The 18,825-nt window shown below is 42.6% G+C and overlaps 1 protein-coding gene across 1 annotated transcript in view; it reads right to left on the bottom strand.

The window, feature by feature from the left end:
• hk1 (hexokinase 1) overlaps positions 1–18,825 on the bottom strand; it is a 276,629-nt gene that overhangs the window by 142,649 nt on the left and 115,155 nt on the right. The window contains exon 10 of the mRNA XM_041209696.1: positions 14,155–14,459. Coding sequence (XP_041065630.1) covers positions 14,155–14,459 — 305 coding nt within the window. The remainder of the gene's footprint in view (positions 1–14,154; positions 14,460–18,825) is intronic.

The following is an 18,825-nucleotide window of genomic DNA, read 5'->3' as shown; positions in this document are numbered from 1 at the left end:
TTTGTTATCCCTCAACCAACACTTATATAGATGATCTAGTAAATTATTTCATTCTTGTTTTTAGGACCTTACTCTGGGCAAATTGGCTGGTGCATTTCCTGTACCACAACAGTGACTACATTTCAAAAGTACTTAATTGGCTATAAAGTGCTTTGGAATGAGCTGAGGTTGTGAACGGCACTATATAAAGCACAATCAGTTTTGCCATTGTCAAAGATTGATGGTCCATTTAATAGTGAAACGCAGCCTTGTCTCTTAACTGCCCTCTGAAATCACCTAGCAAACCAGTCTACTGTATCAAATCACTGCAGAAAAGTCAAGTAAAAATAAAACAGGATGGACCAGCATCGGCCTAGGCATTGGATACAGCAAAAGCATACCCAGTCGAGTCAAACCTGCAAAGTCCTCCTCACTAACATCTGGGAACTTGTAACAAAATTGGGAGAGCTGCCCCACAGACTAGTTAAGCAACAGCCTGACATAGTCATACTCCCAGAATCATACCTTCCCACCACCGCTGATGACAGTAACAGCAGTGTGTATCATCTACAAGACGCACTGCAACAACTCATCAAGCTTTCTTCAACAGCACCTTCCAAGCCCATGGCCTCTCCCATCTAGAAGAACATAATGCATGGGAACACCACCACCTACAAGCTGTACAGAAATTGCGCTAGGTTTTATACAGCTTATTTTACAGCATAGCGAATGTGTTTCTCTTTTAAAGTCTACCTTGAAAAAAAAAACAAGTGTTGGATTTGTTATTTTATTTACTGAAGGGGATGGTGAGGTGTAAGGTTCACTGTTCTACCACATACACTGGTTACTTACCTACTTTCTTGATGCAAATCATCAGTCTGGTAATGAGTGTCGGTCTGGTAGCTGCAATGTTGGCATAGCCAATTTCCAAGTTAAGTGCTGAAATATGAGTGTGACAACTGGAGTAGTTTAAATGGACAGGGAGCATATGCATACACAAGATTTTGACTAAGATATATGGATGCATTAGATGGATAGAGGGACAGGTGCATAAATTAACATTATTGATAGGATAGGTTTTATTTGTATTTATCATAATTGCTGTAGATTGTTGGCATTAATTATTATTGCTTAAGGAATAACTGGGAATTAGGTTGGTCTACGAGGGTTCAAGTATTGAAGAGGACGATGAGGCTCGAGGCCAAGAGACAGGGAAATTCGATCTAAGACAGGTAACAACCAGATAGGGGCTAAGACTGGGGAAGTAAGAATGGGGTGGAGACTCTGGGGTAAGAGGGTTGGAGCTAAAGCTCAGAGGAAATGAAATTGTAGTTCAGGTTCTGGGGGAACAGGACCACTGCTGTAATGAATAAAGTCAGGAGTTTCTGCCTGTTGTAGATTTCTTCTTGTCATTTTAAAAGTAGCTGTTAGATGTTTATAAAAACATGGTCATGGTTCTATTAATTAAGTAGAGGAAGACCTATCATGAAAATCTGTGGTCTTTGCCACAGCATCATTTCAGTGCACTTTTGTTAACCCAGCTCCAAAACTTCCATTAGCTGCTACTCACAGCTGCTCCTGGAGCAGGGCCTATGCTGCTAGAGCCAACATTGTGCAACTTTAATCATTTTTTTTCCCCAGGAGTGGACATTTCAGAAATACATAACATCAAACTGCACAAACCTACATACCTATTTATTGCAACATACAGCTGGTTGTGTCAGAAATAATTAGAGCAGCGTTCTCACTGTTACAGTCAGAAAAGCCACGTGGATCCTGTTCAGAACTCAGGGGCATTAGCAGGAAATCCCAGTTAAACTCTGCAAACATGTGAAGTCCAGCACCAGAATAACATTGGTTCGAGGATTTCTAAGATGATTAGGTAAGCTCCTGGCTTAGTTAAGTCATGCTACTTTTGAAAATGATTTCACTTTCCTGTCTTCGAGTTACCTTTCTTTTATATACCGTATATACTCAGGGAAAGTTGATCTCGTGAAAAAATCGACCCCAAGGTTTTTGGCTGAAAAAAGTAACTTTTCATTAAAAGTCATTGCTCTTCAAGGGTGAAAGCCCAAAAATTTCAGAACCAAAGTATAATCCTGGAGATGCTAATAATTTGATTTCATTGTAAATGTATAAACACTAATGAAAATATTTACCAGTAAATAAATGCTTAAAACATTTCAACATTTAGGTTTTGTTTATATTTATTCAAGTTGTCATTTGATATTTTAGAACTTGAGTATTGCTGAAAAAGATAGACATGTGTAAGCTTTTTGTCTTGCACTCATCAGGACACACCCAAGAATACCAATATAAGGGGGAAAACAACAATTTATACTGTATGTGGAGAGTGCTGATTGGTTGGCAAGAGGCATTGCCATGGAAAATGCATCACTGTGGGTGACGTGACAGTTAACTGCCAAGCATTGTTTGAAATTTAGACCAGGCAGCTTGACCCTGATTGGTCAAGGCATTGACCTGAGGAATGAGTCAGTGAATGGCTGTCACTCATTTTGTTTAGCTGAAACAGGCGCAATGTGTGTACATGTTCTTTCTGTCTGCAAAGAACAGGGCCCTGTGTATTAATATATGTAGCTTTCAGTACATGGGAATGTGCCAGATTGTGATCCTGACTGACGGTCAAGGAATTGGTTGCCAGCCTAATTCTTAGCACATTGGCATTTATTTAGCAAATGTTGTCCATTCGCAGAATTACATCTAATGTTAGATGCTGTCTTTTGAGTTTTGCAAGCACGGGCTGGTTGGGTATGGTCTGTACCCTGCCCATTTCGAATAGCAGCTTTCCTTACATGTCTTAATAGGCTCCATCCTGCGCTCAAATTCACCTATGAAATGGAGCGGTCAAATGAACTCCCCTTCCTTGACGTACTAGTTGAGAAATCTGCCAGAGGGTTCTCTACTATAGTCTAAAGCAAGCCTACCTTCACTGGTCAGTTTTTGCGTTGGGATTCTTACAGTTCTACACGCTTTAAGATTGGTCTTATCAGCAGCCTTGTAGGTAGGGCCTGAGCCATTTGCTCACCGTGCAAGCTTGACGCTGAAATAGAAGCAAAAGCAGGATAATGGCTACCCTGATCTGATCATTTCACACTGTATATCACGCAGACTCATGAACGGGCCTAAGGCCATCACTTTTGGCCCTGAAAGTGCCCAGTCTATCTCAGATTACCCTGGAAGGACAAGGTCTTTCACAAATTTGAGCAACAGGTGAAGCTAGCTGTTTCACACTGCTACTATGTAGTAACAACACGAGTGGTATTCACCACTAACAGGATGCTGCCATCAAGCACAAAAGACATTCTGCCTATCACACAAATGGGTAATGTGGTAAACTAATTTCAGTGCCAGTGTGAAGCTGGGTATGTAGGCCGCACATCCCAAAGCCTGGCGGATCGTGTCAAACAGCATGTCCCAGCAGCTGTTCACAACGGGCAAGGTACCGACCGTACCCAACCAGCCTGCGCTTGCAAAACTCAAAACGCTGTGACCAACATTAGATGTGAATCCGTGATTGGGCAACATTTGCTAAATAATCCTCAGTATGCAAGAATTATGCTGACCACCAAATTAAGATTGTCAGTTGGGCTCACAGTGTGGCGAATTTATCTGTACTGGAAGCTACATATATTAATACACAGGGCCCTGTGCTTTGCAGACAGAAAGAACATATACACACATTGCACCTGTTTCAGCAAACAAAATGGCAGCCATTTGCTGACTCATTCCTCAGGGCAATGTCTTGACCAATCAGGGTCAAGCTGCCTGGTTTAAATTTCATTGCTTGGCTGTTAACTGTCAGTGGTGCATTCTCCATGGCAATGCCACTTGCCAACCAATCAGCACTCTCTTCACATACAGTATAAATTGTTGTTTTCCCTCTTATATTGGTATTCTTGCAAGTATCCTGATAAGTACAAGATGAAAAGCTTAGACATGTCTCTTTATTCAAATTATTCGTGATTGGATTATGAATGTTGTGATTATTAAATTACTTACCAGTTATTACTATTGTTCATTTTTAATTACTACAGTTGATTAGCGTCTTTTTTGGATTAAACTTGGCCCCAAATCAAACACGTGTGTCAACTCCTTGAAAACATTACCAATGTAAAAGTTGATTCCATGATTTTTGGCCTAAAAAATTGGTTTCAAATATTTGACTTTTACATGAATATATACAGTATATATGAATCTGCTAAATATTTCTGGTGAAATTAGTACCCTTATTGCAGCAGTACTTCTTTAAATCCCCATCCCATGCCATTCCATCCTTCCTAAGCCATTCTATTCATCCCATGCCACCCCTCTTATTCCAGCTCCATCCCCATTCCATAGCTCCCATGCTATGCCCCCACTCTCTCCCATGCCATTCACCCCCTCTTCCACACTGTTCCCAATCCCTCCAGCCAGGGTAAACTGCGTTGGGTTGCCTTTACCTTGCACTGTTCTTTCTTCCCACCAACCATCCTCTCTACCCCTGCCCAGCCGTCGCTGCCATCACCATGCGCTCCAGATCTGAGTGCTTCATATCCCTCTGCATGCACCAAAAATCAACTCATCGACCATCCGAAAAGTCAGGACTTACAGATGCTGTATATTATTATTATTTTAGCTATTTGGATTCAGAGAGTCACTTATGGCAGAGAAGAAGGCCATTTGACCTAGAGTTCATGCCTGCTTGCTGAAGAGCAATCCAGTCAGTTCCACTCACCTGGTCGGTCCCTAGAGTGCTGCAGTTAATTTCTTTCAAGTATCAATCCAATTTCCTTTTGAAATCATTGATTGTTTCTGCATCCACTATCCCAAGGACAGCGAGTTCCAGGTCATTACCGCTAGATGAGTAAAAAGGTTCTTCCTCACATTCCCATGCATCTCTTGCCCAAAACTTTAAATCTGTGTTCCCCTAATCCTTGTACCATCAGCTTATGGGAACAGTTTTTCCCTGTCTACCTTATCCAAACCTGCCATAATCATGTACACCTCTATCAAATCTCCCTCAATCTCCTTTGCTCCAAGGAGAACAACCCCAGCTTCTCCAACCTAACCTTGTAACAAAAATCCCCCACCCCTGGAACCATTCTGGTAAATCTATTTTGCACCCTCTCAAGGACCCTCACACCTTTCCTAAAGTGTAGTATCCAGAACTGGATGCAATATGCTAGTTGGGACCTAACCAGAGGGTTCAGCAGAACAGCCCTGATTTTGTACACAATGGCTCAAATCTTCTAATAAGTGCCAGAACTGCTTTGTCCAATGCTGATCAGACAGAAAACTACCCCCTTACCTGGTTAAGATTTTTCTGGCCAAACTTCCAATCCACGAGCATAAGAATTCCCTCAGGAATCCATGGACAGAGCAGTGAGGAGAATCAGTGCAGAAGTCACACCCCCTTTTTATGGCACCAGCTGCCATATTCTGGCAGTGTGTTTAAAGGTCCCAAAGCTTTTTGGTGTGTTAGTGAATGAGTGAGTGATTGGGTAAATGCATGGGTAGTTGGGTGAGGTGAGGTGGCAGGTGGGTGAGTGGTTAGGTGGGCCAGGCTGCAGTGAGGCTAGTCAGGTTGGGTCAGGGGATGGTCATCTGGTGGGGGTCGCGGAGAGTTGGGAAGTAGTGGGTGAGGGGTCAAGGGGGTAGTTGGAGGGTTGAAGTGGGAGTTGGGGGTGTCAGTGTGAGTGATTGTGGGCAGGGGGTCAGTTGCATAGTTACACAGCAATTAGACTATGGTTTTTCTATCTAACATTTGCTGTATAACTATCCAGGTAAATGAGAACTGTCTGAATTTTCCAACTCTAACTTGGACTTCGGAGGGTAGGGAAATTGCCCTTTGGAGGTTCAAACGTGCCAGGCAATTCTCACTGAGTCAGTGCATTGGGACTTCTGTGGGGTCCCAATATGCATCTTCAGAGGGGGTATGTCCGGTCTCCAATGATCTAGAAACCAAAAGATATGGGCCATTGCCTCTTTATTAAATCCAATATCTCATATGCTTTACGAACCACTTTCTCAATACGTAACTTCAAAGATCGAAGCATTTGCACCCCAAGTTCCTCTGTTCCTGCACACTCTTTAGAATTATAATCTTAAGTAAATATCGTTTCTCCCTATCCCTTCTGACAAAATGCATTCCCTCACACTTCTCTGTATTAAATTCCTTCTACCACTTGCCTGCCCATTCTGCTAGCCCATCTATATCATGGTGCAGGCAATTCTTATCATCCCCACTATTTCCCACTTCTCCAGGTTTTGTATCATTGGCAAATTATGAAAATCTACTCTGTATTCCAAGATACAAATCATTTACATGTCACAAAAAAGCAACGGTCCTAGCACTGACCCTGGGGAACACCACTATCTACCATTCTCCAGTCTGAAAAATAGGCTGTTACCATTTTCATAAAATCCATATAGACAACATCCACTGCATTCCTTTCATCAGCCTTCTCTGTAACTTCCTCAATACATTTAATTAGACCAAAAAGGAGATTTACACACGCATGGCTGAGGCATTGAATGAATGCTTTGCATCTGTCTTTATCGAGGAAGAAGATGCTACACAGGCCATTGTGAAAGAGGAGGAAATTCAGACACAAGAAAGGTTTAAAATTGATAAGGAGGTGGTACTGGAGAGGCTACCTGTACTTAAAGTTGATAAGGCACTGGAACCAAATGAAATGCATCCAAGGATACAAAGGCAAGTGAGAATGGGAATTGAGGAGGCACTGGCCATAATTTTTCAATCTTCCTTAGATTCAGGTGCAGTGCCAGAGGACTGGAGAATTTCAAACATTATGCCCTTGTTCAAAAAATGGTGTAAAAAGAAATGTTTACAGGGCACAACTTCAAAATTTGTGAATGTTACAAAACTGGGAAGCATTGTAGTGGATGCATTGGTGGTCATCTTCCAAGATTCTATAGACTCTGGAACAGTTCCTACAGATTGGAGGGTAGCTAATGTAACCCCACTATTTAAAAAGAGAGATAGAGAGAAAACAGGGAATTATAGACCAGTCAGCCTGACACCGGTAGTGGGGAACATTCTAGAGTCCATTATAAAAGATTTAATAGCTGAGCACATGGAAAACAGTGGCAGAAACAGACAGAGTCAGCATGGATTTATGAAAGTGAAATCATGCTTGACAAATCTACTGGAATTTTTTGAGGATGTTACTAGTAGACTTGATGAGGGGGAGCCAGTGGATGTGGTTTATTTGGACTTTCAGAAGGCTTTCGACAAATTCCCACATAAGAGATTGGCGTGTAAAATTAAAGCACATGGGATTGGGGGTAGTGTATTGAGATGGATAGGAAACTGATTGGCAGACAGGAAATAACGAGTAGGAATAAACGGTCCTTTTTCCGAATGGCAGGCAGTGACTAGTGGGGTACCACAGGGATCGGTGCTGGGAGCCCAGTTATTCACAATATATATTAATGATTTAGATGAGGGAATTAAATGTAATATCTCCAAATTTGCAGATGACACAAAGCTGGGTGGGAGGGTGAGCTGTGAGGAGGATGCAGAGATGCTTCAGTGTGATTTGGACAAGCTGAGTGAGCGGGCAAATGAATGGCAGATGCAGTATCAAGTGGATAAATGTGAGGTTATCCATTTTGGTAGCAAAAACAGGAAGGCAGATTATTATCTGAATGGCTATAAATTGAGAGAGGGGAATGTGCAATGAGACCTGGGTGTCCTTGTACATCAGTCGCTGAAGGTAAGCATGCAGGTGCAACAGGCAGTAAAGAAGGCAAATGGTACGTTGGTCTTCATAGCCAGAGAATTCAAGTACAGGAACAGGGATGTCTTGCTGCAATTGGTGAGACCACACCTGGAATACTGTGTGCAGTTTTGGTCTTCTTATCTGAGGAAGGATGTACTTGCTATAGAGGGAGTGCAGTGAAGGTTTACCCGACTGATTCCTGGGATGGCGGGACTGACGTATGAGGAGAGATTGAGTCGATTAGGATTATATTCGCTGGAGTTCAGAAGAATGAGGGGGGATCTCATAAAAACCCATAAAATTCTAGCAGGACTAGACAGGGTAGATGCAGGAAGGGTGTTCCCGATGGCAGGGGAGTCCAGAACCAGGGGGTCACAGTCTGAGGATATGGGGTAGACCATTTAGGACTGAGATGAGGAGAAATTTCTTCACCCAGAGAGTGGTGAGCCTATGGAATTCGTTACCACAGAAAGTAGTTGAGGCCAAAACATTGTATGTTTTCAAGAAGGAGTTTGATATAGCTCTTGAGTCGAAAGGGATCAAAAGGTATGGGGAGAAAGCGGGAGCAGGCTATTGAGTTGGATGATCAGCCATGATCATAATGAATGGTGAAGCAGGCTTGAAGGGCCGAATGGCCTACCCTTGCTCATAGTTTCTATGTAAACAGTGCAACTTCGAAAGGACTTAGACAAGTTGATAGAATTGGGCATAGGTGGCAGATGATGTTCAACGCAAAGAAATGTGAAGTGGCTTATTTTGGCAAGAAGAACATGGAGAGACAATATAAAATAAAGGGTACAACTCTAAAGTGGGCGCAAGGTAGATCTGGATGTGTATGTGTATAAGTCATTAAAGATGGCAGGACAGGGTGACAGAGCAGTTCATAAAGTATACAGTATTCTAGGCTTTATTAATGGGGCATAGAGTACAAGAGCAAGGAGGATATGCTGAACTCGTTTAAGACATTAGTTTGGCCTCAGCTGTAGTACTGCATCCAATTCTAGCTGCCACGCTTTAGGAAGGATCTGAAGACCTTGGAAGGAGTACAGAAAAGATTCAGGAGAATGGATCCAGGGATGAAGAACTTCAGTTATTAAGATAGATTGGGGAAGTTGGGACTGTTCTCCTTGGATATGAGATTGGCAGGACAGGGTGACAGAGCAGTTCATAAAGTATACAGTATTCTAGGCTTTATTAATGGGGCATAGAGTACAAGAGCAAGGAGGATATGCTGAACTCGTTTAAGACATTAGTTTGGCCTCAGCTGTAGTACTGCATCCAGTTCTAGCTGCCACGCTTTAGGAAGGATCTGAAGACCTTGGAAGGAGTACAGAAAAGATTCAGGAGAATGGATCCAGGGATGAAGAACTTCAGTTATTAAGATAGATTGGGGAAGTTGGGACTGTTCTCCTTGGATATGAGAAGGCTGAGGGGAGATTTGATAGAACTATTCAAAATCATGAGGGGTTTGGACAGAGTAAATAGGAAGAAACTGTTCCTACTTGTAAAGGGATCGAAAACGAGAGGGCACAGATTTAAAGTAATTGGCAAAAGAAGCAAAAGCGACATGAGGAAAAATATTTCACACAGCGAGTAGCTTAGTATGGTGGAGGCAGGTTTAATTGAGGCATTCCAAAAGGAATTAGATGGCTATTTTAAAAGGAACAATGTGCAGGGTTATGCAGAGAAGGCAGGAGAATGGCAGTAGGTGAATTGCTCAATCTGAGAGCAGGTACAGACATGATTGGCTGAATGGCCTCCTGCGCTGCAGCATTTCTGTGATTCTGATTCTGTCAAGCACAATATGCCTTTTACAAATCTGCGCTGGTTCTCCTTAATTAACTCAAACCTTTCCAAGTACTTACTGATTTTTTTCCCTGATTATTGTTTCTTAAACCTTATCCAGTACTGATGTTAGACTAACTGGTCTGTAGTTGCTGGGACTCTTCTTATACATTTTCTTGAATTAGGGTGTCATATTTGCCACTTTCCAATCCTCTGGCACTCTCCCTGTACTAGAAGATTGAAAGATTATAGCAAGCCTGTTCCACTATCTCCACCCCAGCTTCCTTTAGCAATCTGGGATGTAAACCATCAGCACCAGCTGTCTTGTTAACCCAGCTTTCCAGTACCACCTTCCTCTCAATTTTCACCCTATCCATTGCTTCTACCGATACTTTATCAGTATTCTCCTCCTGTGTAAACACATATACAAAGTACACATTAAGTATTGCTGAAAAAAGAGACATGTCTAAACTTTCCGCCTTGTACTCATCAGGACACTTCCAAGAATACAAATAGGAGGTTAAAAACAACAATTTATATTGTATGTGAAGAGGATGCTGATTGGCTGGCAAGTGACATTGCCATGGAGAATGCACGTCTGATAGTACCTGACGTTAACTGTCAAGCTTTGTTTGAAATTTAAACCAAGCAGCTTCACCCCGATTGGTCAAAGCATTGCCCTGAGGAATAAGTCAGCAAATGGCTGTCATTTATTTTGTTAGCTGAAACAGGCACAATGTGTGTACATATTTGTTCTGTCTGCAAAGAACAGGACCTTGTGTATTAATATATGTAGCTTCCAGTAAACGCAAATGCCCCACATTACGATCCCAACTGATAATCTTAAATTGGTTGTCAGTGTAATACTTAGCGAATTTTGTCCGATTGCGGAATCACATCTAATGTTGAATACAGTATTTTGAATTTTGCAAGTACGGGCTGGTTGGGTACAGTCTGTACCCTGCCCATTGCGAGCAGTGGCTGGGACATGCTGTTTGATATGATCCGCCAGTCTTTGGGAAGTATGGTCTACTTACCTAGCATTATACTGACACTAAAATTCATATACCACATTTGTGTGATAGGCACATCAGCATCCAGCTAGTGGCGAATGCCACTTGTGTCGCCACTGTGTAGTAGCAGCGTGAAACTGCTAGCTTCACTTGTTGCTCAAATTTTTGAGATAACTTGCCCTTCCAGGGTAATCTGAGGTAGACTGAGCACTTTTCAGGATCGAAAGTTATATTGGTATTTTTGCGAGTGTCCTGATGAGTGTAGGATGAAAAGCTTAGACATGTCTCTTTTTTTAGCAATATTCAAGTTCTGTACTACCAAACGACTACTCATGAAGTATTCTAGCCTCGCCAAGCCCATCTAAGCACATGGTACCCTCTTTGTCCATAACATAACCAACTCCTCCTCTTACTACCCACTTATTATTTACATGCTGGTAGAAGATTATTGGGTTCCCTTTTATGATAACGGTTACTCTATTTTCATATTCTCTCTTTGCCAGTCTAATTTTCCTCTTCACCTCACCTCTCATATTAGACTTAAAGAATTCACCTGACATGACCACACACCCTCTTTTTTTGTTTAATCATACTCTCTATCTCCCTCATCATCCAAGGATTCCTGGCTTTGGTTCTTCAGGCTTTCCCTCTTGTTGGAATGTACCTAACATGTACCTGAAACATCGCTTCCTTAAAAATCATCCATTGTTCCATTACAAATTTTCCTATCAAACTTTGGTTCCATTTTACCCGGGTTAGATCCACTCTGATCCCACTGAGGTTAACCCCCTTCCAATTTAAAAGTTCTACTTTATATCATTCCTTGTTTTTCTCCATTACTAATCTAAGCTTTATGATGCTCACTCTTAATCAAGTGTTTCCTGACAGACAATTGGTCCACTTGGCCCACCTCATTCCCCAACACCAGGTCCAGCGATGTCGCCTTTCTAGTTGGTCAGAGAACATATTAATCAAGGAAGTTGTCTTGAATATATTTCAGAAATTCCTCCCCCTCCTTACCCTTTGCTCGAACATTATCCCACTTCACCTTTGGGAAATTAAAGTCCTCCAATATCACTGCCCTGTTGTTCTTGCACATCCCTGTGATTTCCCTGCAGATTTGCCCCTCTATCTCTCTCTCTTACTATTTGGAGGCCTATAGAATAGCCCCAATAGTGTGATCTTACCAATTTTGCTTCTCAACTCTAACCAAATGGTCTCTGTCCTTGCTCCCTCAAGGATATCCTCTCTTTCCAATATTACAATGTCCTCCTAATCAGTGCTGCCATTCCACCACCCTTTTTTCTTTCCCTATCTTTTCTGAACATTTTATATCCTTGTATATTAAGCGCTTAGCCCTCACCATTTTTAAGCCATGTTTCTGTTATTACCACAGAATTATATTCCCAAATGGCTATTTGAGCTTGTAGCTCACCGACCCTTGTGCCTTCATGTACATGCATCGTAATCCTGTCTTTGCATTCCCCATGGTCCTTCTTAGTCCATTATCTAAATTGGAACTACTCCCTTCTATTTATATATGCATTGTATATAAATATATATTATATACACATACATTATTTCTTATATGATAAACATATTTTAATTTTTAAACAAATGGTGGTGGATTTCCTTGTAATCTCACACAACCTTGAGCAGGATAAACTAAACCAGTTGTGACTGGGACACACAAGACTAGCGTATTCCTTATCAGGAGTTTAATATAGTTCTGTTGAAGGGTCATTTGGACTCGAAACGTTGACTGTGTCCCTCTCCGCAGATGCTGCCAGACCTGCTGAGTTTTTCCAGACATTTTTGTTTTCGTTTAATATAGCTCCCCAGACTCCAAACAGGTATCTTAATACTTATGAAGAAGAGTCATATTCAGATGCTACCAGACCGGCTGAGTATTTCATCTTAACACTTCCATTGTCTGCAACTTGAATTGGTGCCTTTACCATAAAAAACCTTGTTTATATTGCACCTTTCATTACCTCAGGACACCCAAAAGTGCTCTACAGCATAGTTCATGTTGTAACGTAGGAAACCCCCAGCCAATTTGTGTACAGCAAACTCCCACAAACAGCCAATGGCCGAATAATCTGCTTTTGTGATATTCATTGAGTGATAAATATTGGCCAGCACATCAGGGATAATTCACCTGCTCTACTTTGAAGAGTGCTGTGGGATCTTTTACATCCACCTAAAAGGACAAATGTGCCTCAGTTTAATGTCTTAGTTGAAAGAAATGTCACAAGATGCTCTGTCCTGCAAACTACTGCCCACTCTCCAATCTCCCTTTCCTCTCCAAAGTTGTTACTGCCTCCCTAATCTGTTCCCATCTTTCCTGGAACTCCATGTTTGAATCCCTCCAATCATCCCTGTCACAGTACCAAAACAGTTCTCACCAAAGTCACAAATGGCATTCTAGTGACTGCGACAGTGGTAAACAATCCCTCCTTGTCCTTCTCGACCCATTTGCAGTTCTTGCCATGGTTGACCACAGTATTCTGCTCCAATGCTTCTCCACTGCCATCCAGCTGAGTAAGATGGCATTCACCTGCCACCATTTTCATCTAACTGTAGTCAGAAAATCACCTGCTATGGTTATTTCTGATGTTCCCCCATGAGTCCCTCCTATTTCTCATTTACATGCTGCCCCTCAGCCACGTTACCAAAATCGCGAAGCCAGCTTCCACATGTATATTGACATTGTGACTAACTCCTCCACTCTCAAAATTATCAGGCTGCTTTTTCCACATCCAGAATTGAATTAGTAGAAATTTCTTTGGTCCCCACTATAAATTCCCTTCCTGAGCCATTGACTCCATCCCTCTCCCTGGCAACTGTCTGAGGCTGAACCAGTCTGTTTGCAAACATTGTGTCAAGATTTGAGCTCAAGATGAGCTTCCGACCATAAATCCATGCTGTCACTAAGACCACCTATTTCCATCTCTGTAACATTGCGACTCCATTGGTACCTCAGCTCAACTGCTGTTGAAACCTTCATCTGTGCCTTTGTTACCTCCAAACTTGACTATTCTAACACATTCCTGGCTGGTGTCCCACATTCTACCCTCTGGAACGCTGAGGTCATCCAAAACTCTGTTGTATGTGTCCTAACCCACACCAAGTCTGTTCACCCCTCTCCCCTGACCTCACTGACCTACATTGGCTCCCAGCTAAACAACACATCAATTTTAAAATTCTCATCCTTGTGTTTAAATTCTCCCGTGGCATTGCCCACCCCATCTCCGTAAGCTCCTCCAGTCTCACAACCCTATGTGGATATTTGTGCTTAAGTAATTCTGGCTTTCAGTGTCCCCAGTTTAAATTGCTCCACTATTGGTGGCTGTGCCTTCAGCTGCCATGGCCTTAAACTCTAGAATTCCCTTCTTAGATCTCTCCGCCTCACTTTCGTCCTTTAAGCTGCTCCAAAAACCTACCCCTTTTCCTAAGCCTTCCATCATCTTCCTAATATTTCCTACCTAGTGTAGTATCAAACTTTGCTTTATATTCGCACGTGAAATGCTGTGGGATATTTTGTTATGTTTAACGGCAATGTAAATACAAGCTGTAATCTTAGTTTAAAGGAAGTACATAAACTAAAGGTTAAGGTATAACTTGGGTACCTGTCCCATCTGGGGTGCTACGAACAAAGGTTGGCAGCATTTTCACTGTTGCAGCATCATGAGATTTCTTCTTTAAACCAAGCTCCATCTCCGTTCTCATCCTTTTCTTCACCTCAAACAGCTGCTCTTGTGTGAGTGTGAATGACGCCAGCGTCTCATCTATTTCTTTGCGTTGTGAGGCGAGCCTGGCAGCCACTGCAGTCACCATGGCAGCACCTTTTCCACTGCCACTTTCTGAAAGGAGGAACCGGACCTCACAGTCAGGAACCAGGCGTCTCACTGTTTTCTGGAGGCGTCTGGCAAATCTGTAAAAGAGACCAAACAGTAGGAATTTTCCCACACATAAATGGAACGTTATTTTCATAATTTAAAAAACACTAACGTAAAAAACATACTTAGAGCTGCCCCTGTGCCTCAGTTGGTAATTCAGGTCCCAGCTTCAATTCCTGTTGTGTTGAGTTTGCTGATTTCTATCAGGGTGGCTATAATCAACCAGGATTCCTGCTACTAATTGTTCAGAACTGTGATCTTCATGAGAGATTATGCTTGTATGACCTGTGAAACGTTGCCCTGCTTGCTGACATTTTTATGCACTTCTGTATCAATATGTTTCCAAAAGAACAGAACGCCAGAGGTAGGATTAATTATCACTGAAAGAACTGTCCCACTATTTAACAAAGCAGAAGGGAGTGCCTATCTTGCAGAGTACAGTCAGAACCTTTGCAAGCTTAACTCGATACAAATGTAAGTTTTGCTGCTTCTCTGCGTGGTGCGAGAGGACTTTTGAACAAACAGACCGTATTTTATTCGGATAAATGTGTGACAGTTATTTCCCAAATTATTTCCCAACAATTATTCAGATCCTTGAAGTCCCGTAAACGGTTTTCTGAGATATTCAAGGGCCTGGAGGCTGTTTGAATCTGTGATCTTTGGAATTTTGAGGCTGCATAGCTCAGAAAGACACCCCCCCCCCTCCCCCCCCCACAGAGAAAAGAAACATAAGGAAAGTATGCAAGAGGTATTCACAGCTTAACGTACAGATTATGACCTTTTATTGTCTCCCTTGAGTGTGATAGAAGGATTTCTGTAAATATATTACTTTTTCACTTTTTTACTTCTGGTTAAATAAATTTATTTAATAGTTTAAGCCAAAATGAGACCTTAAATTTTGATGTTCTCAAAGACACAGGGGCCAAAAACTCGAGTAAGAATGATAGAAAACATCCAGGATGTATCAGTCTGTATTAAATTTAGACTTGGTACATAAACGAAAACTTACATCAATAACTCCTGTTGAAGAATGTTGGTAAAGAAGTTTTGAGTTATTGATATCTAGTATAAAGCCCATGTCCTAGCATGATGGATCAGTCTGTTTATTACATTTCTTTAGGTCAGGCCTAAGTTTATTCACTCTCCTTGTAAAATGAAATTTTCTGCAGAACGTTATATTTTGTATAAGGCAGATTATTTAATATCTATGACCTCAGGATTGCAGCTTTCCATGTTGTGATCAATTTGATGAAACTGCTGTGGTGGCAAATGCAAGTTATTTTTAATCAGTGTGCATACATCTAGTGTCTAATTAAAGCAGATACAAAGAGGAAGAGAAAGAACACAAACAGTACAAAATATCTATTAGAATTGACTAGATTCCTATTGGAAAGTCCTTGGGCTTAGAAGTTTCACCATTTTTTTTTGGGTGTAAGAGCTTGCGATTTGTGACCTAGCTGTTATGTGGATGTAGGCAGTATGTGCTGCCTCCTCATTTACCCGATTATAGTGTTGGTCTGAGTGCGACACACTTTGCTGTCTGCCTGACAACTCAACAGGGGGCCGAACAGCATTCACAGTGAGCATATGGTCCAGACAATCTGCTGCTCTTAAAAAACAGTCTGTCCCTCTTAAAGAGAAACTGCACTGAATCACAGGAGGTTGATTCTAAAATTTATTGCTGCAAAGCTGAATAAAGAAAATTGAACGTCAGGGCATAGAGAGGGCTCAAAGGTCCATGCTTGCAGCACTGGACGCCTTAGTGTTGGAGGTGGACGAAGGAGAGGCCTGATTTTGTTGCGAGTCAGGAGGCCACCAATAGCATCCTCAAAAGGGAACGGGAGCAGATGGAAAGGGAGGCCAATTGTTGGAATCTGGCAGCAGTGCCACAAGAAGTCTCATGCCTCACAGTGAATGCATCTTCACTTGACTTCTCCTCCCCATCACCCTGTCACACAGCTCAATACACCACACCCCCATCATTTAGCCATCAGCAGACACCGGCAATAAAGATTTGCACTTAACATCAGGGTACTACACCATACTCACACATATTTCAATGCTGCCAGCCTCACACCCAGCTACACTGCAACCACAGCTATTCAGCTGTGGCAGTCATATGACTCAGCACAGTGCTCCACAATCACTGACGTTCTTCCCGCCCTCTTCCAGGATGGGGCAGCACACAATAAAAGGGTGCAAAGTAGAGGGGCCAGTAAAGGATGCCTGAATCTCCTGAGCCAAATGGAAGAGGTGGGTATTTTGCACTGTGGACTGGCTGTGACAAAGCTATGTGTCTCTAAGACATTACTTCAGTATGTCACATGTCACTGAAATGAAACAGCGCTGATCAAACTTTTTGGCACTTGCACATTCGTTAACTGCTAAAATTATATTTCTTATGCCACATCTCAACTCCCAGCACATCCTGCTATATGGCATAATGTGCAAGCTACAGATGGTGACCATGAAGCTCTTGCTTTCCTGCCCTCATCCTAACTTTCCCTACTCTGTTTTCCAGCTTTCAGATTCCCAAGCCTGTCCAGCCACAGTGCACCCAGTGCAGGAGAGAGAGCAATAGCACTAATAAAGAGGTCCCATCAGTTGATCTGAGATTTTCAGCCACCAGCTCAGATTCTGGCACTGCAACTACCTTAGAGGTACATATAGAGGAGAGAACAGTTAGGGTGAATCATTGAACACAAGTGGGCCGGTACCAGGCCAGGGACAAGGATAGTTTGTGTGCCAGCTTAATGGAGGATGAGGTAGCAGGAGAGTTCTGCTACAGGGTAAACAGATTAGGACCTCAATGGGGTGACAAGGGAGGAGATTGGCTGGGGCCTTGACAGAAATCTTTGTATCCTCACTGGCTATGGCTGAGGTCCCAGAGGACTGGAGAATGGCCAATGTTGTTCCATTGTTTAAGTAGGGTAGCAGGGATAACCCAGGAAATTACAGGCCGGTGAGCCTTACGTCAGTGGTAGGGAAATTATTGGAGAAGATTCTTCGTGACAGGATTTACTACCATTTGGAAGCAAATAGGCGTATTAGTGAGAGGCAGCATGGTTTTGTGAAGGGGAGGTCGTGCCTCACTAACTTGGTCGAGTTTTTCGAGGAAGTGACAAAGATGATCGACGATGGAAGGGCAGTGGATGTTTTACACATGGATTTCAGTAAGGCCTTTGACAAGGTCCCTCATGGCAGACTGGTACAGAAGGTAAAGTCGCACGGGATCAGAGGTGAGCTGGCAAGATGGATACCGAATTGGCTTGGTCATAGAAGACAGAGGGTAGCAGTGGAAGGGTGCTTTTCTGAATGGAGAGCTGTGACTAGTGGAGTTCCGCAGGGATCAGTGCTGGGACCTTTGATGTTTGTAGTATACATAAATGATTTGGAGCAAAATGTAACTGGGCTAATTAGTAAGTTTGCAGACGACACTAAGGTTGGAGGAGTTTCAGATAGTGAAGAGGATTGTCGAAGGATACAACGGGATATAAAGCGGTTGGAGACTTGGGCAGAGAAATGGCAGGTGGAGTTTAATCTGGACAAATACGAGGTAATGCGTATTGGAAGGTCTAATACAAGCAGGAATTGTACAGTAAATGGCAGAACTCTTAAGCGCATCGACGGGCAGAGGGATCTGGGTGTACAGGTCCACAGGTCGCTGAAAGTGGCAACGCAGGTGGATAAGGTAGTCAGGAAGGCATATGGCATGCTTGCCTTCATTGGCAGGGGTACTGAGTATAAAAGCTGGGAAGTCATGCTGCATCTGTATAGAACCTTGGTTAGGCCACACTTGGAATATTGCGTGTAATTCTGGTCACCACATTACCAGAAGGATATGGAGACATTGGAGAGGGTGCAGAGGAGGTTTACCAGGATGCTGCCTGGTCTGGAGGTTATTAGCTATGAGGAGAAGTTGGAGAAACTCGGATTATTCTCACTAGAGAAACGGAGATTGAGGGGCTACTTGATAGAAGTTTACAAAATTATGTGTGGCATGGACAGAGTAGATAGTCAGAAGCTTTTTCCCAGGGTGGAAGAGTCAATTACTAGGGGACATAGATTTAAGGTGAGAAGAGAAAACTATAGAGGAGATGTGCGGGGCAAGTTTTTTAGGCAGAGGGTAGTGAGTGTCTGGAATTTGTTGCCAAAGGAGGTGGTGGAAGTAGGTACGATAGGCAGCTTGACAAATACATGAATAGGATAGGAATAAAGGGATACGGACCCCAGAAGTGCAAAATGTTTTAGTTGACGGGCAATATGATCGGCACAGGCATGGAGGGCCGAAAGGCCTGTTCCTGTGCTGTACTTTTCTTTGTTTTTTGTTCATACAAGAGAATGCTGATGGGGGTGCATACTGAGATGCACTGGCTGCATTGGCTGTCCTGCTAGGCAGCT

The sequence above is a fragment of the Carcharodon carcharias genome, chromosome 17, assembly GCF_017639515.1.
Source record: "Carcharodon carcharias isolate sCarCar2 chromosome 17, sCarCar2.pri, whole genome shotgun sequence".
NCBI lineage: Eukaryota > Metazoa > Chordata > Chondrichthyes > Lamniformes > Lamnidae > Carcharodon > Carcharodon carcharias.
Note: the sequence above shows the minus strand (reverse complement) of the source record. Positions and strands in the feature narration are given on the sequence as shown.